Raw genomic sequence first — 27265 nt, forward strand, 5'->3', positions numbered from 1 at the left:
GATTTAAACAATTCCACTAAGGTTGCAAATTGAATATCAGGGGGATGAGCATTCCACAACACCGAGGCCTGAATGGAGAACACTCTCGAACCTATGGTTCTCTTCTTGGCTGTTGGGATCACTAGTAGACCAGCATAGGGGGGAATTAAATCTGAAAGATGAGAGTGAAAGTCCATGCATGATTTTGTATACTACCTTCAGAACTTTAAAATCACATTTTAAGCCAACAGCGAGCCAATGCAGGTTAGCTAAAATCGGGGTAATGTGATCAAGCTTTCTTGTGTTAGTTAAAAGCCTCGCTGCAGCATTTTGTACCAGCTGAAAGCTCTTGATTTTGGACTTCGGGAGACCAGAGATTAGTGCATTACAGTAATTGAAACGGGAGGTAGCAAATGCATGAATTATAATCTCCGCATCAGACTGAGACCGCATAGAGCGAATTTTAGCAATGTTGCGATGGAAAAAAGCTGTTCTAGTAATATTCTTAACGTGTGTTTAAAAGAACAGATAGGGGTCAAATGTGACACATAAATTTTTGACCGAGTCACTCTGGGTGATATTCCAATTTTTTTTTGTTCAGAGCAGTTTTTGTGAACAAGTCACGACATTTAGATGGACCAATAACTAACATTTCGGTCTTAAGAGTTAAGGCGCAAGAAGTTGAGTGACATCCATTCTTTTATCTCAGTGAGGTAGGCCTCCAAATTCCCAAAGTTTAGTGTGGCAGATTCCTCCATCAGAATATATAGTTGAGTGTCATCTGCATAGCAATGAAAATTATACTTGCGAATAATACCACCTAATGGAAGCATGTAAATGCTGAAAAGAAGGGGGCCAAGTACTGAACCTTGCGGAACACCACAGGTAACACTAAACTCGGATGTAATTTCACTATATTTAACACAGTGCGTCCTATCTGAGAGGTAGGATCTGAACAATAATAGGACGCTTCCTGGGAGACCAATCCATTTTTCCAACCAACTAGTAAGATATTATGGTCCACAGTGTCAAAGGCAGCACTAAGGTCCAGCAGCAGCTAGAGCAATGAAGCGCCGGAGTCCATTGTCAGTAGAAGATTGTTGGTTGCCTTAATCAGGGCTGTCTCAGGAGAGTGGTTAGCCCTAAATCCTGATTGCATAGATTCATAAGATTGTTCTCGGATATAAAATCATTCAGCTGCTGTGCCACAACTTTTTGAAGTACTTTAGAAAGAAACGGTGGGTTTCACACAGGTCTATAATTACATAAGCTTTCTGGATCAAGGTTAGGTCGTTTCAGTGTAGGTTTAATAACAGCGGACTTAAAAGCCGCTGGAACAACACCTGAGGAGAGTGATATGTTTATAATATTTGGAACTGAATATCCAAGGACCCCAAAAAGACCTTTAATAAGCGAACCCAGAAGCGGGTCAAACCAGCAAGTAGTCGGTTTGGCCGTATTCACCACCTGTTAAAGATTATCAAGTGACAGATCACTTGATAAAAAGTCCCTGGCCAGCCAGCAGTCGTGCATCTATGATTTTTCAGACCTTTACGTTCAGATTTCCTGCAGTCTTGTTTAAGTGATCTAGTTTTATCAGTAAACCAAGGCGTTTGTCTTTTCGGTCTTGATTTAAGCCGTAGGGGTGCCACGAATCCAGGACACTAGCCAGAATAGCATTAAACTCTTTCATGAGTAAGTCAACAGAGCCTTTATATAAAGGAAACGAGGCAAGTACTCCTCAAAAAAGGTCAGAGAGCTCAGAAACTATGCCAGTGCTACTATTGCGTCAGCTAAATCCTTTAGTTTCTTTAATACAACATTTAGCTAGCACCTCAAATGTAACTAAATAATGATCAGAAATAACGGTACTACACAGTAACACTGTCACATTTGAGGTTGAAACTAGAGTCAGAACCAAGTCTAGTGTGTTTCCATCTTTATGAGTCGGCAAATCAATTAGTTGATTTAGGGCCCGGTCACACAGCCGTTTGCGTCTGTATCGCCGGTAAAATTTTGCGATTTTTTTTTTTTTTTTTTTTTTTTTTTTTTGCCTGTGGTTGCCCACGATGGAAAATGCGCAAAATTGGCCAATCCGCTGTTCATCGGTGGTATGCCCGCAAAACAGACGCCGGCGACTGTTCCGCTCCCTCATTGCGTCATTTCCGCGTGTAGACCACGGGTATAAAAGCTGCCGAGCCGGTGTTGTGCCGAGAAATGCATCCTTGCCAAGATTTTAATCCCCTCGCTACTACAACCACTTTTACCTCGTTTTATCTCACTTTTAGGGAATTTAATGGCGAACATATAACCAAAACCACTTCGTCTTGCATTTATTGGGAATGTAATACAACTTAAACCATTCCGTCTTTGTATTTGTTGTGAATGTAATTGAACGGTAATGCACGCCGTATACAAATCACTTTTGAGCAGGTAACATGTTTATTTTGCCTTTTTCTATTCAAATCGCTCGTATTGAAACTGTTATGCACTCTACCATAAAGCTTATTTCTGCATAATAAGCTTTACGGTAGAGTGCATAACATTTCTCAAAAGTGATTTATATACGGTGTGCATTACCGTTCGATTACGTTCACAACAAAAACAAAGACGGAATGGTTTATGTTGTATTACATTCCCAACAAATGCAAGACGAAGTGGATTTGGTTATATGTTCGCCATTACAATCCCTAAAAGTGAGATAAAAGTGAGATAAAACGAGGTAAAAGTGGTTGTAGTAGCGAGGGGATGCAAATCTCGGCAGGGATGCATTTCTCGGCATAACACCGGGCTGTAGAAATCATAACCGCTCAAGACACAGTCCTGTGAAGATCAAGATTTCAAGCTATGGCACCGAAGAAGCCAATATGTTATTATTGTAATAGTTTTTCATTTTTATTTTATTATCTTGTTATGAAATGAAAAGAAATGTCAAGAAATAAAAATGGATTAAGACGAGGTCACTACGGTGACGGGGATCCATGTTCACCCCTTTACGTCTCGAGCACAACTGACGTGTGCTCGGCAAATCACGCTGTATATACACGGAGAAAGGCGTTTGACCGTGTATAAATTGCGGGGAAAAAGATGAAATACAGTTATAAATAATGTTATAAATATTCAACTAAGTGTCACAAGGTGTCTGACTGCACAAAACACAGGACACAAGGGATGTGATCTTACCCCACCAGGCTGACGTTTATTGAAACAGCAACAACAGAAGACTTTACGAGAAATTTTACGTTAACTATAACAAATATAAAAAGTTGAATATTTTTCATGTGGAAAACAAAAAACTTGCCAATGCGTCATATATGCCCTAATTTTTTAGATAAAATGGCAAGGTGCATAACTTGTTATCCATCATTGGCATTTCTGCATATATCAATAGTGTTCACGTTTAAGGATCATTTCAAATCTGGTGTGTCTACCTGTATATGTTTTTCTACAGTACTTGATCTCGGCATAGCTGTTGGTCTTTTGATTTGTTTCACGGTTGTGCTGATGAACTTGATATACTTTCTCTACTACACTGGATTCATTTGTAAACTTCAAGCAAGTCTCCCAAAAGCATTAATTGTAAGTATACCAAGTGAGTGATATGAAATAACACAAACAACAAAAACATTGTTGCAGCGCATTGTAAATTAAACTTGTCAGAACTTTGCCAAAGCATAATATCCAAAGTCCGTTCGGGTGCTTGAAATGCCTTAAAATGCTTGAATATTACTTTTGTGTTTTCAAGGTCAGAAAAATGTTTGAATTTTGGGTGAAGTGTTTGAAAATGCTTGAAATTGTTGCCATAGCCATTTTTCTTGGCAGTCTGCTTTATAGACCACACAATAAATTTTAAAAAGTGTGTAAAATTGTGTGTAAAAATGACGCCTACACACCTGCTCTTGTTGCTTGTCATTATGGCGTTGTCATGTGAAGCGTCTTACGCCCTACTGGTCGCACCCAAAAGGACAGCTCTATTTAGAAAAACGCTCTTTTGGCTCGGCTCACGAAGGAAGTGATGGTGAGGCACCAATACAAACGATAACATGAAGTCACCAGCGACAATGAAGAGAGAGCTCAGTGGCTGGGTAAGTCACTATCTCATTAGTTTTCATTTATGTGTTATTTGCGTTTTTAAGTGTTTGCTCGCGTGTGTTAGCCTTTACTTGTTACCTGATTAATGACTATGTGTGTAAGATACTTTTTATTTCAGTTAACCATTTTAAGCAGTATTTAATTGTGCTTAATAAAAAAAAACTCCACTTTCACACAATGGTGGTAAGATTGAGCATTACATTTTAATTTCTGGCTAAGTCTTAGTAAGTGAGGAAATGTAATGTCAATATTTGGTCGCTCACTTAATGCAAGCGTTTGCTTGTTAGCTTATCAATGACTACGTGTGTGTGAGCGAGACACTTTTTATTCCAGTTAAATGAATGAGTGAAGTTCATTTAGGCGCAGCACAAAAAAACGGTATTAACCAATAATTAACTAAAGGGAACAGCAAATTATTTGCACCTAACACACAAAATAAAATCAGCTGAACAATATAATTAACAGAAAAATGTGCCCAAAGGGAATACCCACCCGTACTACCTTGTAATCATAAGCAGTGTTTAACTGTGCTTCATAAAAATCCTCATCTTGTACACGATGGTGGTAATACGTTAGAAGGGTTCCCTAATTCTAAAACATACAAAATGTGAGAAGATAGTACATGTGTTTTGCATAATATCTTTATATATATGTCATTGGTATATTCCAATCATTTTCCAAGAAAACGCATTTTGAAGACAGTCCGTCTCGTCCTTGACCTCCTGAGCTGTGACGTCATGTGAAGAACACCAGCACCCTAGCAAGCCAGTAACCCTGTTGCTTTACATATTAACTAGTTGAATAGGTGGGTTTTGAGCCAAGTGTTGGTAGTTTTTGTGGAGAATGCCTGGGCCCTGCGTCACAGATGGGTGTAGCAATGGTACAATAAATGGTTAGCAGCCAAAATGGGGCAAACCAGCAAAAAAAAAAAAACACTCACACGGGGTGAACCAGCCAGGACACGTCAGGCTAGCCAGTTGCCATAAAGGATGAACCGGGGCCGATCAGCGGGACAGAACGAGAGGCTGGCGGAGGGAAAACATGATAAGCCAGGTTAACTGCGAGCCACAGCAGTAACAAACACGAACTCAGCTGGGAAAAAACAATGAGCACTGCAGGCAGGCCAGTTAGCTGACTGCTAGCGTGGGTAACCTAGACAAAAAAAAACTCACAGGGAGCTATTTAGATAATATTATATTAATTGCAAGACAAGCAGCAAAACCCAGAGAGAAAAATTCACAATCAAATACCTATATGAAGAGAGTCAAAAAGGCTCTGTACACGTTGGAAGGTAAATTTACCCTTTGATGATCAACTTGGACAAAACCGTCAGAAGTCCCCCAGTGGAAAGGTAAGCGAAGTTCCAATTACTCCAAAGTGAAATGTCCTCTATGCATTCGCTGATTACTACAATCGCTGCCTGTTTTTCAACGGGACGCGACATTTTTTTGGGATCTCGTTGTCTTCTGGTGACGTCACAGCTCCAGGTGGTATGAGAGCAAACTGTGTACTTTGAAAATCTATGGCGGGGGGAATATTTTGGAATATATCTGCATAGTTGTGAGGCGGAACACTGCATGTTCAGTGCCTAATTGAAAAAAAAAATCCCTTTATGATTAAGCATCAAGTTTTACTTTTTGGGAAGATTTGAGTGATTATTGTGCTCTTGTAAATTGTGTGTAATAATACTCATACTGTACGTTCTTATCACATTAGAAAACTGTAAACAATGACAAGCTTCACGATGAGAAAGAGACATCATGCATACCACAACAACCAGCTGTCATCACTGAGAGCATTCTCAACATGATCCTCGTTGACATGCTCACATTTTTGTGTTGCAATACAAAGTTCTCAATGAAGGAAGAGTGAGTGAGTTATTGAGCAAGGGTGATCAGGCTTACGTTTTGCTTGTTAATGTTCAAAATCATGTTACTTTTCACATTTTCATTTATTTCTTGTTCGATAAGCTCATGTCCCTTAAACAACAAAGATGCCTTTTGCACTTTGTAAAAATAGTATATATTAGCAGGTGTATAGCATAAATTTGTATGTCGTTTGTTTTTTATTTCTCAAACACTTATATTTGTATTGTTTTATATTGTAGAGTATTCTGTTTTTTGAACTTTTTCCTTATTTGTTCACAATGTTTCATTATTTGAATAAAGAAGAGGAAATGTATGTGTTTTTTTTTATTCGATTCATTGATTATTTGAAAAAATACTAGTCAGATTAATCAATTAAAACAATCTTTAGTTGGAGCCCTTGTGCATTGTTCAAGCAGAATTCTTATATAGCAGCTCATTGACACAAAAAGATTATAGATAGGAACATTTCAAAATATCGCAAAGTATGTGCTAGCATCAAAATCGCACCTTTATTTTAGTCATCAAATGAATTGGGGTACTGATGGGTCATGTATGATGTGGGTCTTTGGCTCCAGGAATTGCTTCACCATCTACAATGTGTTCATGTTAAGTTCTATTCTCTACTTCATCATAATCCTGAAAAATCCATGTGCGTTTTTTTTTTTACTTTTTTTTTTTTTTTTTTTTTTTTAATTTCAAATTGTTATTACATTCTCTTAACACGCGTGTTTGGTAGATATTGACAGATATTGAAAATTTAGAAAAATTGGCCAAAATAATTACTCATAACATCATTTCTGACTTTTTCTCGGCCAAAATACCCAAAGGTTTCAAGCATCCTATATGATACTCAATGAAGGGTAAAAAGCTAAATATAAATATTTTCTCATTGAAGTCTATATTAACATTGCCCAACTGAGTTCAATGATCCTTCATATATATATTTTCCCACTGCGCCTAACTGCTTTTACCTTATTTTTATCAGAGCTGTTCGGGACACGCAACACATTAGGAAGCAGGGGAGGGGGCAGAGAGTGATCCTTGTCCCTGCGGTTTTCTGCTAGTGTAGCTAGAAAGTTGTAAAAGTAAGAAAAGGACTAATTCAAATAGAGTCAGCACCCCACAAAAATGAACAAAAAGAAGTGTATCCCAGGACGGTTAAGAAATGCACATTTGTGCACGCCACACAGGCAGAGCTCTTGTTGTTGATAGGAATGAGTGGAGAGGTGTTGTAAAAGGATAGTGGGATGTTTGGATGCGTTCGAAGGGATGGGCAGGGCACCTGTATGATGCGGCAGGGGTAAACCAGTGAAAGCTGTCGGGCCCTACTGTTGAACAGACGAGTGTGTTGTGTCACCCTGACCTTAATGACATAGCCGCTTTCTTGTGTCCCATTTCATCTTGAGGGACGAAAGCATGACCAACTTAGGTGCCAAGGTGCTTAACTTGTTTGGGTCTTTGAGCATTTGGGTTGGCTATGGTCCCCCAAAAATCTGTGTGTGTGTTTTTTGCTACTTTTTCCCTTTTTTATTTTCTTTGTTTTTGTTTATGTGTTTGTCTTGCTGTCGGTCAACCCCTCTCGAAGGATATGACCATTGTAGATGGAAAGATTTCTACTAATTCTACTGACTTTTGAGATAAGTTTGCATAATCCGGAAGAAATAATACAGCATTGCTATTAGGAATCTTGACTAAAGAGTCACTCGCTGTTGTTGATTCGGCCACCGTATTTTCTCCATATGTAATACCTAGATACCATAATTATGTTGGGCGAGGCTTAGCGCTCTCTTACCAAAACATTGGATTTCACCCAAATATGATGAAGTCTTGACTCGGTCAAGGCCCGAAACCTGTGACCTCCCAGTCTCGAGGGCCCCTGAGCTGGCCTACATCCACTGTTTTACATAACACACAGAGCGCACTAATTGATAGGGCGCGCCTTTCAATTTGAAGAAAACAGGAGACTTACATGTGCCCCTTATTAGGGTGGTCCTTATTTTTCGACTTTTAAAATTTCATGCTCTGACCCCTTGAATATGTTCCAATATATACAAAACGTAATTAGGCAAAGTTTCATCAAAATCAAAGGATATTTAGAGGTCGCTCAAGGCCTCTGAAATTTTGGTATGAAAAATAAGGATTTTTCGCACATTATATCAGACCTAGTGTACAAAGTTACTTGTAACTTTTCTTGTGTTACAATTATAAGCAATGGACTGAAATTGGATGTTCTAAAACGCCGTACACATAGGGTTAAGATTTCCGTTTTTTCTCGAAAATTGCCAAAATTTTACCATTTTGGGAAATTTCAAAGTCGTTGAGCTACCTCTAAATATTATCCAAATTGTTCAAAATTGCACACAGTGTGTTTTTATCGATATAAGAACATATGCGGGGGGTCGGAGCCCAATATTTCAAAAAAAATAATTTCGACCCCCATTAAGGACCACCCTACCCCTTATGCTCATGAAAATTCGTAGTTGTTTACATAACAGTAATGAAGGGCTTGCAGTATTTTTTTAGTTCTTTGGATATTTGTGAGTTAGCCAAAGATAAACCAAGTGTGATGCGTCTTCTGGCTGTGTTTTTTCACCCTTCCTTTATCTGGAAGACGCATATGTAATTAGGGCCCTCTCAATTTCAATTAAAAAATGGGAGACATTGGAAGTTTGTTGAGCAACCTTTTAAGTGTGTTGCAAGTTTCTCCCTGCTGGAAAAGTCTTTAAGATAGATAGATAGATACTTTATTCATCCCCGGAGGGAAATTCACATTTCCAGCAGCATCCCTGAGCTGAGAACAATACAATAATAAAGCAAAAAGAATACAATAAATGTCAGCGTCTCTTCTTTCTTAGTAAGACATGCACGAAAAGTCATATTTAACCTGACAATTATACTCATGACCAAAATTCTAATTCTTATTTATTGTCTATCCACTACCCACTGTTCCCCTCTTTGTAGATGGTCTTCATACATGCCAAATATCTGCCAGTAGAGGAACCAAGCCCTGATCGCCTTTTAGTTTGCTCAGATAAACACAACAGAAATAAGTTCCCCACCAGCACACCATTACATCCTGCACACAGAAAAACATCCTCAGAGATGAATGAGGAACAGGAAGATGAAGAGGAGGAAGATAAAGAAGGTAGAACACAGTACATCAGCAAAGATGTACTACATTCCTTTCTCTCAGGGTGTACCACGGACAAGTTTGACGCTTAAGTCAAATCACAAAGTAGATACATTGGATTTATTCTCTGAGACTTTTCCCGCAGAACTAGATCAATCCAATACTAGGGTTGAAAATGATATTTTGTCATCTCAGCACTGAAATGTAATTAAAGGAGCTGCAATTCAACTCAAGAATCACTGTCTACTGCATCTCAATGGGGTTAAATGGGTTCAAGTCTGGTCTTTACTTTGCCACACTAGAATGCATACTTTGTTTTTCTGAGTCCATTCTGAAATGGATTTCTCTCTGCGTTTTCCTTTAGCATCCATCCTCTTAAGCTTCCACAGTCTGATCAGGTTCTCCCTATAGACTTTTTAATTAATTTTTCCATTAAAATTGCAAGTTGTCCAGGTCCTAAGGGACCGAAACAGCCCCAAACCATAATGCACCCTCCACCAGTTCTCAAACTCCATTTACTTGGAACTGGATCTGGATGAGGTTGAGCTCATTGGGTTTACCACAATAAACTGTCTGACTCTTCTTGTAAATTTTTTTTGAACAATTTGCTACACAAAGATTATTGTGGAAATGAATCAATCATTAATAAAGGAATCAATGATTGTGTGGGATGCACTTACATGAAAGGGAAATTGTGTATTATTGGACCACTAGATGTTGCTGTATTGTGTAGTGCAACCAAAAACCTGTTCTACAAAACTCAATTCCAATGAAGTTGGGAAAGTGTGTTAATTGCAAATAAAAATTGATCCAAGTAAATTGCAAATTCTTTTCAACCCATATTTAAATGAATGCACAGCAAAGACAACATATTTATTGTCTTCACTCATAAACTTTATTGTTTTGGGAGAAAATCATCAACTCTGTAATTTGATGACAGCAACACGTGCCAAAATAGTTGGGACAGGTGTCAATAACTACTCAGAAAGTGGATGAATGGAAATCAACCAACTATTTGCAGGTGAACAGATGAATTAGCAACAGGTGAGAGTTGTTACTGGGTATAAAAAAGGGAGACCCGAACAAGCTAAGTCATTCACATGCAAGGATGGGGCGAGGTTCACCTCTTTGTGAACAACTGCGTGAGCAAATTGTTGAACAGTTTAAAAACAACATTCCTCAAAGTACAATTGCAAGGAATTTAGGGATATCATCATCTACAGTCCATAATATTGTGAAAAGGTTCAGGGAATCTGGAGAAATCACTGTGCGTAAACGGCATGGCCGTAAACCATTATTGAATGCCCGTGACCTCCGAGCCCTCAAGCGGTACTGCATTAAGAACCGACATCAATGTGTAAAGGACATCACCACATGGGCTCAGGAACACTTTGGAAAACCACTGTCAGTCAATACAGTTCGACGCTATATCCGTAAGTGTGGGTTAAAACTTTATGTTGCAAAGCGTAAGCCATTCATCAACAACATCCAGAAACGCCGCAGGGTTCTCTGGGCCCGAGCCCATCTAAAATGGACTGATACAAAGTGGAAAAGTGTTCTGTGGTCTGATGAGTCAGTTTTCCAAATTGTGTTTGGAAATTGTGGACGTCGTGTCCTCCGGTCCAAAGAAGAACAGAACCACCCAGACTGTTATGCACGCAAAGTGCAAAAGCCAGCATCTGTGATGGTATGGGGGTGCATGAGTGGCCAAGGAATGGGTAACCTGCACATCTGTGAAGGCACCATTAATGCAGAAAAGTACATTCAGGTTTTGGAACAAAGTATGTTGCCATCCAAACAGAATCTTTACCATGGGCGCCCTTGCTTCTTCCAGCAGGATAATGCCAAGCCACACACTGCACGTCTCACGACAGCGTGGCTTCGTAGTAAGAGGGTGCGGGTGCTTGACTGGCCTGCCTGCAGTCCTGACCTGTCTCCCATTGAAAATGTGTGGCGCATTATAAAGCGCAGAATAAGACAAAGGAGACCCCGGACTGTTGAACAGCTGAAGCTGTACATAAAGCAAGAATGGGAAAGGATTCCACTATCAACGATTCAACAACTAGTCTCCTCACTTCCTAAACGTTTATTGAGTGTTATTAAAAGGAAAGGTGATGTAACACAATGGTGAAGAAGCCCCTTTCCCAACTACTTTGGCACTTGTTGCAATTATAAAATTCTAAGTTTATCATTATTTGCTTATGGAAATAAAGTTTATGAGTTTGAACATGGATAATCTTGTCTTTGTGGTGTATTCATTTAAATATGGGTTAGAAAAGGTTTGCAAGTCATTCTATTCTAATTTTACTGACATTTTAAACTTTTTCCCAACTTCAATGGAATTGACTTTTGTACAAAGCACAAGGAAGAACACAAATCCTTCTATAAGACCAAAAAGCAACATCTGCTTCTTATATAAAAAAAGGAAAAACAAAGGCAAACAAGAGAAAATAATTTGTTTTTTATGGGTAACCTTAGCAGCAGGATGACAATTAGCTCAAGTTATGTAAATAAACGCATAATTCTTAAACTAAGTATTTTTAAACATAAAATTTTATATGTTTTTGTGTTTTAATAAACATATTTTTTACGTGGATTATTAAATTTGCCACAAGGAGGCTCATAATTAAAAACACTCCCTTTAAAACTTTTATATTAAGGTGGGGGCCTCAAAGTGCCATGTCACGGGCATCAATTGAGCCCCTTTACAGTGGGGAGGGGGTTATGTTGGTGAGCTGTTCCATTTTTCCTCCACACATTACGTTGTGTGGCTCTCCCAAACTATTAAACTTAGTTTTTATCTGTCCACAACAGTTGTGTCAAACTCTAATTCACAGTGGGCCAAAATTAAGCAGAGAAGTGAAGTCACGGGTCGAAGTCAATATTTATTGAAAAATAAACTGCAACTGATATTTAATGTTTAACATTTTCATATGGGAACAAACTTTAGTTTTGCTTAAACATAAAATTTGGAACAACCAGAGCTTGATATTACAAAAACATGAAAAAATTTTAGAATAAAAGACAAGTGGTATTCATTTCTTGTTTTAATAAATAAAGTAGTATGTCTGTCCCCTTATCCATCCAAGTTCCTTTTTCAAGGAAATCTTTTTCAAAGCCAACAACAACAGAACCAAAAAGAATAATGTAATTCGAGAAAAATCCAAAATTTTAACTATTGACCAACCATGCCTTGCAGGAGGAAAAGTGCATAAGAGATGAATATACAGGACTGTCTCAGAAAATTAGAATATTGTGATAAAGTTCTTTATTTTCTGTAATGCAATTAAAAAAACAAAAATGTCATACATTCTGGATTCATTACACATTAACTGAACTATTTCAAGCCTTTTATTATTTTAATATTGCTGAATTTGGCTTACAGCTTAAGAAAACTCAAAAATCCTTTCTCAAAATATTAGAATATCATGAAAAAGTATACAAGTAGGCTATTCAACTAATCACCTGAATCATCTAATTAACTCGAAACACCTTGCGAGGGTTTCCTGAGCCTTAAAAACACTCAGCTTGGTTCAGTAAACTAAATCACAAGTATGGGGAAGACTGCTGATCTGGCTGCTGTCCAGAGGACCATCATTGATACCCTCCATCAGGAGGGTAAGACACAAAAAGAAATTTCTCAAAGAGCAGGCTGTTTACAGAGTGCAGTTTCAAAGCATATCCACAAAAAGTCTGTTGGAAGGGAAAAATGTGGCCGGAAACGCTGCACAACCAAGAGAGATGACCGCAGCCTTAACAAAATTGTGAAGAAGAGCCGCTTCCAGAATTTGGGGGAGCTTCAAAGACAGTGGGCTGAAGCTGGAGTCCAGGTATCAAAAGCCACAGTTCACAGACGTGTCCGGGAAATGGGCTACAATAGCCGTATTCCCATGGTCAAGCCACTTCTGAACTCAAGACAACGGAAGAAGCGTCTGACTTGGGCTATGGAGAAGAAGCACTGGACAGTTGCAGAGTGGTCCAAAGTCCTCTTTTCAGACGAAAGCATGTTTTGCATTTCATTTGGAAGTCAAGGCGCCAGAGTCTGGAGAAAGGCTGGAGAGGAGCAAAATCCAAGTTGCTTGAAATCCAGTGTGAAGTTCCCACAGTCAGCAATGGTTTGGGGAGCCATGTCAGCTGCTGGTGTTGGTCCACTGTGTTTCATCAAGTCCAGAGTAAATGCAACTGTGTACCAAGAGATTTTAGAGCACTACATGCTTCCATCTGCTGAAAAGCTCTATGGAGATGAGTATTTCATTTTCCAGCATGTTCTGGCACCTGCCCACAGTGCCAAAACCACCAGTAACTGGTGCACTGACCATGGCATCACTGTCCTTGATTGGCCTGCTAATTCCCCTGACCTGAACCCCATCGAGAATTTGTGGGGTATAGTTAAGAAGAAGATGAAAGACACCAGACCTACAAATGCAAATGAGCTGAAGGCCGCTATCGAAGCATCCTGGGCATCAATAACACCTCAGCAATGCCACAGGCTGATTGCCTCCATGCCACGCCGGATTGATGCAGTAATCCGTGCAAAAGGATTCCCAACCAAGTACTGAGTGCATCAATGGACATTTTCAAATGTTTGATTTAGTTTTGCTGTTATAAAATTATTTTTTTACTTGGTCTGAGGAAGTATTCTAATATTTTGAGATAGGATTTTTGAGTTTTTTTCAGCTGTAAGCCAAAATCAGCAATATTCAAATAATAAAAGGCTTGAAATAGTTCAGTTGATGTGTAATGAATCCAGAATGTATGACATTTTTGTTTTTTTAATTGCATTACAGAAAATAAAGAACTTTATCACAATATTCTAATTTTCTGAGACAGTCCTGTATTCAAGCTCAGTTTGCTACACTCTGATTTACACTGCGCATTTTTTTCTTAATGCAAGTTCGTCAAAGTCTGGAGTCAGGCTCCAAGCTGAGGAAAGCCTCAGGACGGAGTGAAGGTACTCATCAGTGAGACGACTTCCGTGAGGTGTTTTGTTCACCTAAATCACAGAGAACAGTTACTCACATAGATGTGTGCTGCCAAATATTGAGAGCATGTGCAGCTTGGGTGCGTAATTGAGGCATTGTGTCGGGGAGAAAACATAGAAACTGCGCAGCACCAACAGAGTCATATTTTGATTTGAGCATGTCATTACATTGGAGTTCAATTAGCTCCATTTGGAGGCTGGTTGATGCGCTTTTCACATCGATCGGTAACTGGTTACTGAGCAGTTCAAATCTCCCTTTCTGAGCCTCAAACTCGGCAAATCGCCGGGAAAACTCGGCACTGAGCGCGTTGATTTTTTTTAGCAAACTGCACTAGGCAGCACAGCAGGAGAAATTTGAAATAGTTTGGCAGCTCAGACAATTACCAAAGTTTCCTTCCATCTGAGTCGTCCACAGATGTAACTTAGTTTTAAAGGCCCTCACAGCTGCGTACATGTCTGTGTTGACGTGGCCCCGTCCCTGGAGCTGCAGGTTAAGCACAACGAGATGGCTCATAATGTCAGAGAGATGCCAGCTCACACAGAAACTTTTTATCTCTCAGCTCTGTTGTGGCTTCCCTTTGTTCTCCATAAACTGACAGATTTCCTCAAGCAGCTCAAAACATCTGTTCAGTACTTTCCCTCTGCTTAGCCATAGCCATCTCACCTCTGTGTGATAAGGCACATCTCTGTATTCTGAATCCAACTCCTCCAGAAAAGACTTGAACTGCCAGTGATTCAAACCCTTGGCTCTTATGAAGTTGACTTTTCCTTTTATGGAGCTCATAACATGTTCCATTTGCAGAGCTTTGCCACAGAGCGCACTGATGAATGAAACCGTGATAAACTGTAAGCTTACCTGCATCTTCCTCCCGCATCTTCTTCTGAATCCTGCCGACCAATCCACTCTTTTGACCGCACATTGTGGGTGCACCATTTGTCGTCAGTCCCAAAAGTTTATCCAAAAGCAGGCTCATTTCAGTTATACATTTGGATATGTCTTCAAAGATATATTTTCTTGTGGTCGTTCCATGTATTGATTTTAATCCTAAAAGTTCCTCTGTGATACAAAGGCTTGAGTCTACTTCAAGGATGAAGATTGACAGCTGGGCAGTATCAGACGTGTCGCTGCTCTCATCCACATCAAGGGAGTATGCAATAAAATCATTTCCCTTTTTTATTAAGTCATGTTTATTTGTATAGCCCTTAATCACAAAGAGTCTCAAAAGGATTCACAGACCACAGATTATTGCAAATCACTAACTATTTTTACACCACCCGCTGACCTAAAACCTACTTGAGGGCAAGGAAAAACTCAAAAAACTCAACATGAGGAAAATGAAGAAACCTTGAGAAGGGACCACAATGAGGTAATCCCCTTCCAGGATGACCAGGCTGCAATTGATGTTGTAATAATAAATAATCCACAGATATTGTCAACACAAAATATATGTTATTCATATGCTATAGAATAGAAGTGTGTTTAAGCCTAGATTTAAACAGTTCCACTGAGGTTGCAGATCGAATCTCAGGGGGAAGAGTATTCCACAGCACCGGGGCCCGAATGGAGAAATATCTCAAACCTGCGGAACTCTTCTTGGCTCTTGGGATCACAAGTAGACCAGCATTTTCAGAGCAAAGGCTCCGGACCGAAACATAGTGGGAAATTAAATGTGAAAAATATGAGGGGCGAAAGTGCATGCATGATTTTGTATAATACCAACAGAACTTTAAAATCACATCTTAAATTAACAGGGAGCCAATGCAGGTGAGCTAAAATCGGGGTAATGTGTCTAAACTTTGTCTTAGTTAAAAGCCTCGCTGCAGCAGTTTGTACCAACTGAAGGCTCATGATTTTGGACTTCAGGTGACTGGAGAGTAGTGCATTACAGCAATCGAGACGGGAAGTAACAAACGCATGAATTATAATCCCTGCATTAGACAGAAACAGCATAGAGCGAATTTTAGCAATGTTGCGAAGATGGAAAAAAGCTGTTCTAGTAATATTCTTAACGTGTGTTTGAAAGGACAGATTGGGGTGAAATATGACACCTGAATTTTTGACTGAGTCACTCTGGGTAAATATTACATTTAGATGGACCAATAACTAACATTTCGGTCTTTTCAGAGTTAATGCGCAAGAAGTTGAGTGCCATTATTTTATCTCGCAATTTCCACAGCCTAGTATGGCAGATTCCTCCATCGGAAGACATAATTGAGCGTCATCTGCGTAGCAATGGAAACTGATATTATACTTGCAAGGGCTGCTTTATACTTTAACAAGCTGTCACACCAGGTTTGACAGAAAACCTCAAGCTTGGTAGCGCGCCATTTTCTTTCAGATTTCCTGCAGTCTTGTTTAAGCGATCTAGTTTCATCAGTAAACCAAGGCGTGCGCCTTTTAGGTCGTGGTTTAAGCCGTAGGGGCGCCAAGAAATCAAGGACACTAGTCAGGGTAGCATTAAACTCATTCATGAGTGAGTCAACAGAGCCTTTATAAAAAGGAAACGATGCGACTACTCCTGAAAGAAGATCAGAGAGCTCAGAAACTATGCCAGTGCTAATATTGCGTCCGCTAAATCCTTGAGATTCTTTAATACAACATTTAGCCAGCACCTCAAATGTAACTAAATAATGATCAGAAATAACGGTAGTACACAGTAACACTGTCACATTTGAGGTTGAAACTCGAGTCAGAACCAAGTCTAGTGTGTTTCCATCTTTATTAGTTGGCGATTCAATCCGTTGAATAAAACCAAATGTGTCTATTAGAGACGGAATCGCAACCAGCAAAATGTAACTTGATGTCAAGTTTTGGACATGTTGGATAATTAATTATCTTGCCACACTTGGGATTATGGTTGCTCACTGTTGTTTCAAGCGTTGCTCACCGACTTTGTGTGAACGCTCAGACCCGTGGAAAATTAGAGGGAACATTGATTGCAACAGTAAGTGAACTGAGTGGGGAGTTCATATGAATGTTAAAGTCCCCCATAATTATTATTTTGTCTGCATTGGTTACTAGGTCAGACAACAGTTCAGAGAATTCATCAAAGAAAACTGAGTATGGTCCTGGTGCGCGATAAATAGTTACTCCAAAAATTGACATTAAAGAGGGCCTCAAACGCCTTATAATTATTAGAGGCACGAGGAGTAAGTTTGAGTATTTTTTTCAGAAATAAGCGCAACACCGCTACCCTTCTTCAAAGAGCGTGCTACATGACAATTACAATCACACTGCAGGCTAAATTTGGCATGAGTTTGACACACATGATCTAGAGCAGGGGTCGGCAACCTATGACACGTGTGCCAGCAGTGGCTAGGGGTTAACCAGTGGCACGCAAGGGCACGGCAAAATACTAAAAATAATAATAATTATTTTTAAAAATGCACATTTTACCTAAATTTTAGACATTTTCAGTTGTTGTTTACTGCAGCCCCTAAACAACATGGCGCGCAAGTGCTCCGTGTGTCTGCGTGGCGCCTCGCAGAGGAGAGATCAGTGTTTTAACCCAGCCACAGAAACACCCGTGTGCAATAAATGAAACAGCTCCTCCAGCGAAAAAAAATCATCCTTTCCACCCAGCGTGGATGGATGACTGGGGCTTTTTGCAAAAAAATGACCATATTTGTGCATTATGCCTCGAGAGCATTGTAGCACGTCAAGTGCTAAACGTCATTACGAGACGAAACATGAACATGAATTCAAGCATGATTCTGACAAGGCAGAGACGTTAAAACGCGCTGTGTCCAGGTACGGCAAACAAACACGGACCCTGAAAACTTTCACTGCTAAAAACACAAGTTATCAAATTGCTCACTGCATAGCAAAGCACGGAAAACCATTTACTGATGGCGAATATATTAAAGAAGCGCACGTGTGTGCATGCGTGCGTATGTGGGTGCTGCTGTACAGTGGTTATTTCTGTTGCACTTATTTTCAAGTAGCCTTCTACCTTGCTGCGGTGATTTTAAGTTTTGATATTTTCTGCAATAATATTTCATTGATGAATGGTATGGTAGCTGTCTTTATAGCTTGTTTTTTTGTCATTGTAATTCGTTGTTGATGAAGAATGGTTGATTCTGGTTGATGCTTGTGGTAAAAAAATCGAAGTCATGGATGTGTGTAGGCCTTTCCACATGTTGCTCACCTTTATTTTTTAGTTTTTTGATGAACAAGAATGATGGAAGATACATTTGTCAGTTATACGATTTCAATATATATTCATTCATCCATCCATCCATTATCTGCACCGCTTACCCACAGTAGGGTCCTTGGGGTGCTGGAACCCATCCCAGCAATCTTCCGGCAGTGGGCAGTGGACACCCTGTACTGGTTGCCAGCCGGTCGCAGGACACACAGAGACAGACAAGTCTCTCGCTCATTCACACATAGGGACAATTTGGACCGGCCAACTAACCTGACATGCATGTTTTTAGAATGTGGGAGGAAACCAGAGAGCCCAGAGGAAACCCACGCAAGCACGGGGAGAACATGCAAACTCCACACAGGAAGGTTAACCACTCAGCTGCCGTGCTTTTCCTCAATGTATTTTCATGTTGTATATTTGGACTGGTGTAAAATTACAGCTCTGTTAGTCATAAAAAAAAAGTTGTGCGAGCCATTTATCTAGGTGTGGCACACTGATTTACACGGAAATTTGAGAGTGGCACTCCAAATCAAAAAGGTTGCTGACCCCTGATCTAGAGCTTAATATATTTGACCTTGTAACTAAAGCTGATTTTAAAAAATTCCCACTGGACCCGACAAATGCTTTTTGTGAGGACTTTGCAGACCACTTCAGAAGTAAAATGACCATCAGGTCCAGCCTTTTAGCCCATAGGAATTAAAGATTTATAATCGCTGAACAATCGATTTTACCCAAGGAAACACTGGAAGGTTTTGCCTTGGTTGATACAAGGATACTTGGTCAAGTTTCTTTCCAGTTCAACCAAACAACCTGCCTTTTGGATCCATTTTTCATATCTCTTTTCAGAACATTTTGAGCAAAAGACGGGAACAATTGCTTTCTCTTTCTGGCGGTGTGAGGCCTTGTCAGAAGAGCAATTCAGACTCGAGCACTTTTAATACCATCCAGTGTCCAACCTATCGTATTTAGGCAAAGTTTAAGAAAAATTGTTATTTATAATAATAAAAAATATATATAAATTATAATAATAATTATAATAATATATTATTATTATTATATTTAAAAATATACTCATCAAAGAAAGCTCACAGTCAGTCTTAAACGAGGTATCCGAAAACTATAAAGCCAGCGTAACTCACCATTACGTCCCCTGGCTGTATTCAACTTTTTTTAAAAGTGGATGTCTAAGTCAACTTTATTTATAATAGGTTAATTTATAATAGGTTTCCATTCATCTGAATTTTTTTTTAGAAGAAAACAGCAGTTTAGAAAAATTTCAGTCTGGTTTGAGGATCTTAAATTATTTCAGGTATAACATGGACTTAATTAAACTTACAGTTTATAGTCAGGTGCAGCTTATGTATGTACAAATTGGATTTTCTTTGCAAAATGTACAGGGTGCGGCTTATAATCAGGTGCGCTCGATATTCCAAATTTTACATTACTTTTCCATAGTTACGCTGACTACACCCATTTGTACATTGCCATGTCCCCTGATGACAATAGTCCTATGGATATCCCATTAAAATCAAGTCATGGATGGCACAGAACTTTCTACAGCTCAACCTCTTTATTAGTGGTACAGAAAATTAAAGGAGACGTTAAACTTAGGGGTCTCCATTGAAAAAGAATTTGTAAGTATGACATTTTCCACCTTATCAACACACGTTCACACTATCCGGTAAAACTATCCTTAAATAAAAAAATAATATAAACGTATGAATAGTGCATGTATATACACACACACACAATATATATATATATATATATATATATATATATATATATATAGTGAATAAAATAGGTATTTGAACACCCTGCTATTTTGCTATTTCTCCCAGTTAGAATTTATGAAGGGGTCTGAAATTTACATCGTAGGTGCATGTCCACTGTGAAAGAAAAAAAAGAAAAAAAAAAGAAAAATCCAGAGATCACAATGCATGATTTTTAACGATTTATTTGTGTGATATAGCTGCAAATTAGTATTTCAACACCTGAGAAAATTAAGGTTAATATTTGGTACAGTAGCCTTTGTTTGCTATTACAGAGGTCAAACGTTCCCTGTATCTTTCACCAGATCTGCACTCACTGCAGGAGGGATCTTGGCCAACTCCTCCACACAGATCTTATGTAGTCAGGTTTCTGGGCTGTTGATATGCTTGCTACTAAGCCACTCTTTGGTTTTCCTGGCTGTGTGGCTGTCGTGTTGGAAGGCCCAGCCATGACCCATCTTCAATGCTCTAAGGGAGGAAATTGTTTCTCAAAATCTCATAATACACAGTCATCCTCTCTTTAATGAAGTGCACTCGTCCTCTCCCATGTGCAGAAAAACATCCCCAAAACATGATACAACCACCCCCATAGGGAAGGCATTTCTTCGGATTGTACTCTTGATTCTTCTTCCTCCAAACACGCTTAGTGGAATTATGACCAAAAAGTTCCATTTTGGTCTCATCTGACCACAAAACTTTCTCCTATGACTCCTCTGTATCATCCAAATGGTCATATGTAAACTTAAGACAGGCATTGACATGTGCTGGTTTAACAGTCAAGTCAAGTCACATGTATTTATATAGCCCTTAATCACAAAAATGTCTCAAAGGACTGCACAGGATTACAATTGCACAATTACCTGATCTTAAACCAACATGTGGGCAAGGAACAACTCAAAACCTCAGCGTGAGGAAAAAGAGAAACCTTGAGAAAGGACCTCACAAGTGGTAATCCCCCTTCCAGGATGACCAGGGTGAAACAAACTTAGCATTACTATATACAAGCATAGTAAACACTAGGTAACATGTTGAACATTTGTCCGGAAAGTGCATGACAGCAGCGACGCCCCCAGCCTGTAAACTAGTCCAGAAAGTCTAGTTTAGCATGTGAAAGCCAGCTGGTCCATGCAGGCTTTCACATGACTAATCTCCAAATCGTCCTTCTCCTTCGTATCAACACCAGGCCGGCAGTCGGAAAAGACAAGACAATACAGAATATGAGGTGGGCATCAATCATAAGCTTTGGAATAGAAGTCTGTCTTAAGCCTCGATTTAAAAACTTCCATTGAGGTTGCAGATCTTATCTCTGGAGGCAGGGCATTCCATAACACCGGGGCCCGGAACTCCAAGAGCCAAGAAGTCTGCAGGCTCCAGAGCGTTCTCCAGGGGACCTTTCGTGCCATGCATGATTTCAAACAATGACGTATGAGTGTATTACAGACAGTAACCTTGGAAATGGTGGTCCCAGCTCTATTCAGGTCATTGACCAACTCCTGGCGTGTAGTTCCGGGCTGATTCCTCACCTTAGAATCATTGAGACCCCATGCGGTGATATCTTGCATGGGGCTCCACTCCGATTGAGGTTGACCGTCATGGTTAGCTTCTTCCATTTTCTAATGAATGCTCCACCAGTGGACCTTTTTTCACCAAGCTGCTTGGCAATTGCTCTGTTGCCCTTCCCGCCTTGTGGAGGTGTACAATTTTGTCTCTGGTCTCTTTGGACAGCTCTTTGGTCTTCGCCATGTTACACGTCTGACTGACTGAATGGGGTGGACAGGTGTCTTTATGCAGCTAGCGCCCTCAAACAGGTGCATCTGATTCAGGAAGATACATGGAGTGCAGGTGGACTTCTAATGGACGGGCTAACAGGTTTTTCAGGGTCAATTTAGTTTATCTCCCTCACAGTGGACATGACCCTACGATGAATATTTTAGACCCCTCTATGATTTTGAAGTGTGAGAAATGGCAAAATAGCAGGGTGTTCAAATACTCTTTTCTTCACTATATATATCTCATCTCATCTCATTAGCCGTCCCGCTTATCCTCATTAGGGTCGCGGGGGGGCTGTATATATATATATATATGAAATGATCTGCATTTTATATGGCGCTTTTCAAGTCAATGACTTCCCAAAGCGCTTTACATTGTGCTTCACATTTCCCAATAGCGGCCGTGATCTGTGCAGCCATGTAAGGCGCTAACCTGCTTATTGGGGGTTCAGTGTCTTACCCAAGGACACTTCGACATGTAACACGGACAAGCCGGGATTCGAACTGGGATCCCTTAATCCTAAAACGATCGCTCTACCTCCTGAGCTACTGCCGCCCCCAATATATATATATATATATATATATATATATATATATATATACCGTATTGTCCGCACTATAGGGCGCACCGGGTTATAGGGCGCACCCCCAAAAAATAGTTTTTGGTCCTATATCTTCCATAGATAAGGCGCACCGGATTATAAGGCGCTACAATGGGAACGTTGACAAAACGGTCAGATGATTCAGTCAAACTTATTACCCCCTTAACATTCCCAAAGCTTGCAAAGAAGCAAATACGTGTCGTAGACACGTGCGGATGCGGTGTCCGTACGATGTCACTCAAATGCATCGTTCCATCATTCGGAAGGTTAAAGTCTTGGGATTCAAGAAATGCCAACCATTCCTTAGTTTCTATTTTCTTTTTTGCTCGCAACTTTAATGTGCATATGACAATAAACACTTGGAATTGAGTTTAATTCACTCAACTCATCACAGCAACATCAAGATCGTTCTTAAACAAGATACCGGGAAAATATAAAGCCGCATAGCTCACCTAAGTTCTCACGTTCAATAATGATACGCAACCATGGTCTTCTTACATCGGCTCCTAGGCTTTGTAGCGTATTATGAACTGACCGATAACGGATAATGGATAATGAATAACGAAGATAGAACAATAACCCTTAAAAACCCCAAAACCCCAATCGTGAGTGGAGTAAATCCAGGAGAGTAAAATATTTACAAATACAGACTAATGAAACATGTTTCTTTATCGTGTACTTTAGCAAGCATGCTATTCACAGTCACCTTTTTCGGCCAATTGCAGGGTTTGTTTTGGCCCTCTAGCCTATCCGAGGCTCCGAATAACTTCAGCCAATAGCGATCGATTTAACTGATGATTGACACATCGTTTTCGGCCAATTGCAGGGTTTGTTTCGACCCTCTAGCCTATCCGAGGCTCCGAATAACTTCAGCCAATAGCGATCGATTTAACTGATGATTGACACATCTTTTTCGGCCAATTGCAGGGTTTGTTTTGACCCTCTAGCCTATCCGAGGCTCCGAATAACTTCAGCCAATAGCGATCAAGTTAACTGATGATTGACACATCTTTTTCGGCCAATTGCAGGGTTTGTTTTGACCCTCTAGCCTATCCGAGGCTCCGAATAACTTCAGCCAATAGCGATCGATTCAAATGATGATTGACACATTGGTTAGCCAATGAAACGCCGGTATATAAATCCCAGCATACACCGCGGACTACTCTACGTTCGGGGGAAAATCGAGTCGGCGGCTGTTGCGTAAGTTGCGCGACCTTGCGACTTAATATTGAGCCATATATAAGGCGCACTGTATTATAAGGCGCATAGTCAGCTTTTGAAAAAAATTAAGACTTTTAGGTGCGCTTTATAGTGCGGAAAATACGGTATATATATATATATATATATATATATATATATATATATATATATATATATATATATATATATATATATACAGTGCTGTTCAAAATAATAGCAGTGCAATGTGACTTAACCAGAACATCCCTGGATTTTAGCATAATTTTTATTGTTCGATGTCAGACAAGTTAACAGTAGATACAGATTCTAAGATTCTCAGAAAACAAGACTCAGCATTCATAATAGGCATGCTCCGAAGATTGTGCAGTTGCGCAAATAGTTAAACGGGGTGTGTTCAAAAAAATAGTGTGGCAACCAATCTCTGAGTTCGTCAATTTTGGGGAAGAAAAAAACAAAAGCAAGTGTGAATTAGGTGGTGCCTATTTAAGGATGATGAAGCAAGCACAGGTTGAACATGCATTGTAAAAAATTGGTCATTCAAGACGGCGCTTTGAAAAACGGCGTCCTTTGACTAAAAAGTTGATTGGAGAGGGAAGAATAGGGTGGAGTTTATTTTCAAAGTTTCAAAAAGTCGCTGTGTTACCCCCTAATTGTGTTCCATTACACAAAAGAACAATCGCCGTGCAGTTTGGTCTAAATAAAATACATTTTAGAGGTTTTCCTAAATGGGAGTTCTAGAGAGGCTGGGATAAGCCACAGATGTGGAAGTTTATATCTCAAACAATTATTAACCACAAGTTATTGCTCAGCAAGATCAGTCTAATTTAGCTAGCATAATTTCCCTTGACCTACTTTTGAAGACAAGGCCAGCAGACCTTCTTTGTCCTCCAAGAAGCGATTGACATTCAAAGATCAACATCAGGTAACTATTCAGTACATTCAAACAATTCCAATTTGAGATCCACAAAACTGTCAGACTAAACTTTAAAAACATTTTCAAGCATGGTATTTGCTAAAAAAGAACAAAGGACAACAAACAGCCACACAAAAAGCCAAGTAAAGTGAGTTTGAAGAATAACTAGACTTGTTAGACATTTCTAATGCTCAACATTATGACAATTCCAGAAGACAAAGAGTTTTTGTTGGCTCAAACAGCAAAGGGAAAAAAGGGGTCATTGACAGGTGTTGACAAAAAAATTAGCTGAGAAAGAAAAAGACAAACGACGCCTAGAATCTCAAGCTGAGCAAAGAATTGCGAATGAGTCATTTCAATTATCATGAAGCATTAGTAGTTCGGAAGATGACAAACCAGGAACTAGTCATGACATATCAGATTTCTCATCTCATCTCATTAGCCGTACCGCTAATGGGGGACCCTTATTAGGGTCGCGGGGGGCTGGAGCCCATCCCAGCCATCTCCGGGCAGTGGGCAGGGGACACCCTCAACTGGTTGCCAGCCAATCGCAGGGCACACAGGGACAGACAACTCATTCGCTCATCCACACCTAGGGACAATTTGAACCGGCCAATTCACCTGAAATGCATGTTTTTGGAATGTGGGAGGAAACCGGAGTGCCCGGAGGAAACCCACGCGAGCACGGAGAGAACATACTAACTCTGCACAGGAAGTCTGGAGCTGGATTTGAACCCATGCAGGAGGTTCCCATGACATGAACTGTGCCGCACAAGCGCTAACCACTGCCCCGCCGTGCTGCCCACATATCAGATTTATTCTTTAAAAATATGGATGTTTTGATCCCAGTTCCGTTTGACGAGAAGGGAAGAACAAACACTCCTTGGTGTGTGTGTGTTCACAGTAAGGATCTACGTGAAGGCCTGGATCATGGCACCTCTTGCTGCAAGTGCCCCTCGCACTGATTTGCAGCTATTAAAGTCTTAGGTGGAATATTCAAACATGAATGCTGCAATATCTAAGGCTGCCCTTCAGAAATTTTCCAATTACCTGTGGTATCTAACACCAGAAACGGTCACACTCGATTTGTTTGACAATCAAGTCAGTGCATCAACGAAACAACTCATGGTGGCTGCAATGAAAAATAAGGACAACATAGATGAAACCGCTGAACAGGATTTTCAAAAGAGGATATCTGCAGATTTAGACACTGTTACTAGCAAATGTCTAGAAAACTTTGTATCCTCTAGATCTAGCACTTTCTTTAAAATCATGGACCTTCATGTTGGCTAGCTTGATGTTGAACCACAGGAATGGGAATCACAGAATGACTTCAAACAAGCTTTGGAAATTTCAGGCAATCAGTGTGGTCAATGATCTTGCAGATCGAGGTGTGGTGCTGTTTCAGGAATACCGTGGTCATATCACAAAAGATGAAACTGATCTGCAGCATCTGCTGCAAATTGCTGAAAAACACCGCAATACTATTCCTGAGAGCCATAAAGAGACTTATAAAGGACTGAGTTTTTCTTGTTATTTGTATTATCTACCTAATCCGTCATTATTTTTCCTCCACTCTGCTTTGCTGCTTCGTAGGCCGCTGGGTCTTGTTGGCGTAGCACTCCGAGGCTAAGTAAACACTTCAGAGTGGTTGTAGCAACGAGCACTTGATTTCTAGATGATCGCATATCCATCAAAAACCTGCGATCATTTATTAATCTGCAGTTTGATTTGACTGTGTTCGCCGTCAAAAACTGAGTCGAAGACTGGGTTTTATGACCAAAATGTAAAAAACTGTAGCGAGCCGATGTAGCCGCAGCCGAACGGGGCACCGCCATCTAAGCGGTTATGTTGCCTTATGTGGAAGAGGACATGTCCTTGAAATGAGTGTCTTAACAAGAGAATGACCCCAAACATTCCAGTAGATAAGCATAGTCTTGGTTCCAAACTAATAAAATAATGTTATAGAGTGGCCAGCTCAATCCGCAGATCTCAATACAACCGAACTAGCTGGGTGTTCAGATTCAGATTCAGATTCAGATCTACTTTATTGTCATTCTAGTACACGTGTATACAGAACGAAATGTCGATGCATCTGACCCCCACAGTTTCCTTGAATGTACAGATATAAATAAAGTTGTATTGTAATTGGCTACGTATAGTATTTTACCATAGTGCCGATAGTGCAAGAAGAGTAGCTAACCAGATGTGCAAAATGGGCAGTCAGGTTAACAAGTCAGGTACACAGTAACATTAACACTGTAACAATAACGCTGTAATTACCATAGTGCAGAGAGCAATGTGCAATGAGTGGCAAGCTATAAAAAACTGCCAGTAGTGCAAAAAGTCAGATTAGCAGCCGTTTAGATTTAAGTTAACTATATGTTAGATTGACCATTTAACAGTCTAATGGCCAGGGGGACTAGACTATTGCGGAGCCTGGTGGTCCTGCACCGCGCACTGCAGAACCTCTTCCCAGAGGCTAGCAGAGTGAACAGTCCATGATGGGGGTGAGAGGGGTCCCCGGTGTTATCAAAAATGCTGTTTTTTAAGCAAAACTAAGGAATGTAAATAAATTGTGGAATGTTGTTAAGCAATCATGGAGTGAAATAACTGAAACGTGCCACAAGTTTGTTGACTCTATGCCACACAGCTGTAAAGCAGTTACAAGAAAAAGACAGTGGTGGTCATGTAATTAAATATTAGGATTGATAAATCCTGCCTTTAAAATGGAAAAACGAAATAGTTTTGAGTTTGTACAGTCAATAGCAGACACTGCGAAAGGAAGTGGGAATTTTATACAGGAAAGAT

General features: G+C 39.9%; 2 protein-coding genes across 6 annotated transcripts in view; one reads left to right on the forward strand and one right to left on the reverse strand.

The window, feature by feature from the left end:
* LOC148353414 (interferon alpha/beta receptor 2-like) overlaps nucleotides 1-9755 on the forward strand; it is a 46198-nt gene extending 36443 nt beyond the window's left edge. Inside the window, exons 7-9 of one of the 5 annotated variants that reach the window (XM_088352966.1) lie at nucleotides 3431-3558; nucleotides 3913-4064; nucleotides 8901-9030. In XM_088352966.1, the coding sequence (XP_088209092.1) occupies nucleotides 3431-3558; nucleotides 3913-4026 (242 nt within the window). In that variant the 3' untranslated portion in view covers nucleotides 4027-4064; nucleotides 8901-9030. Of the gene's footprint in view, nucleotides 1-3430; nucleotides 3559-3912; nucleotides 4065-5787; nucleotides 6253-8900 lie in introns of those variants that run through there. The other 4 variants (XM_088352965.1, XM_088352964.1, XM_088352967.1 and 1 more) reach the window with 4 other exon arrangements.
* The window catches only part of wdr4 (WD repeat domain 4), an 87616-nt gene continuing 65045 nt past the window's right edge, over nucleotides 4695-27265 (reverse strand). Inside the window, exons 11-12 of the mRNA XM_088352962.1 lie at nucleotides 5012-5096; nucleotides 4695-4925 (exon numbers count right to left, since the gene is read on the reverse strand). Coding sequence (XP_088209088.1) covers nucleotides 5041-5096 — 56 coding nt within the window. The 3' untranslated portion in view covers nucleotides 4695-4925; nucleotides 5012-5040. The remainder of the gene's footprint in view (nucleotides 4926-5011; nucleotides 5097-27265) is intronic.

This window comes from Urocampus carinirostris, chromosome 14 (assembly GCF_059441175.1).
Source record: "Urocampus carinirostris isolate Australia breed hairy pipefish chromosome 14, RoL_Ucar_1.0, whole genome shotgun sequence".
Lineage (NCBI taxonomy): Eukaryota > Metazoa > Chordata > Actinopteri > Syngnathiformes > Syngnathidae > Urocampus > Urocampus carinirostris.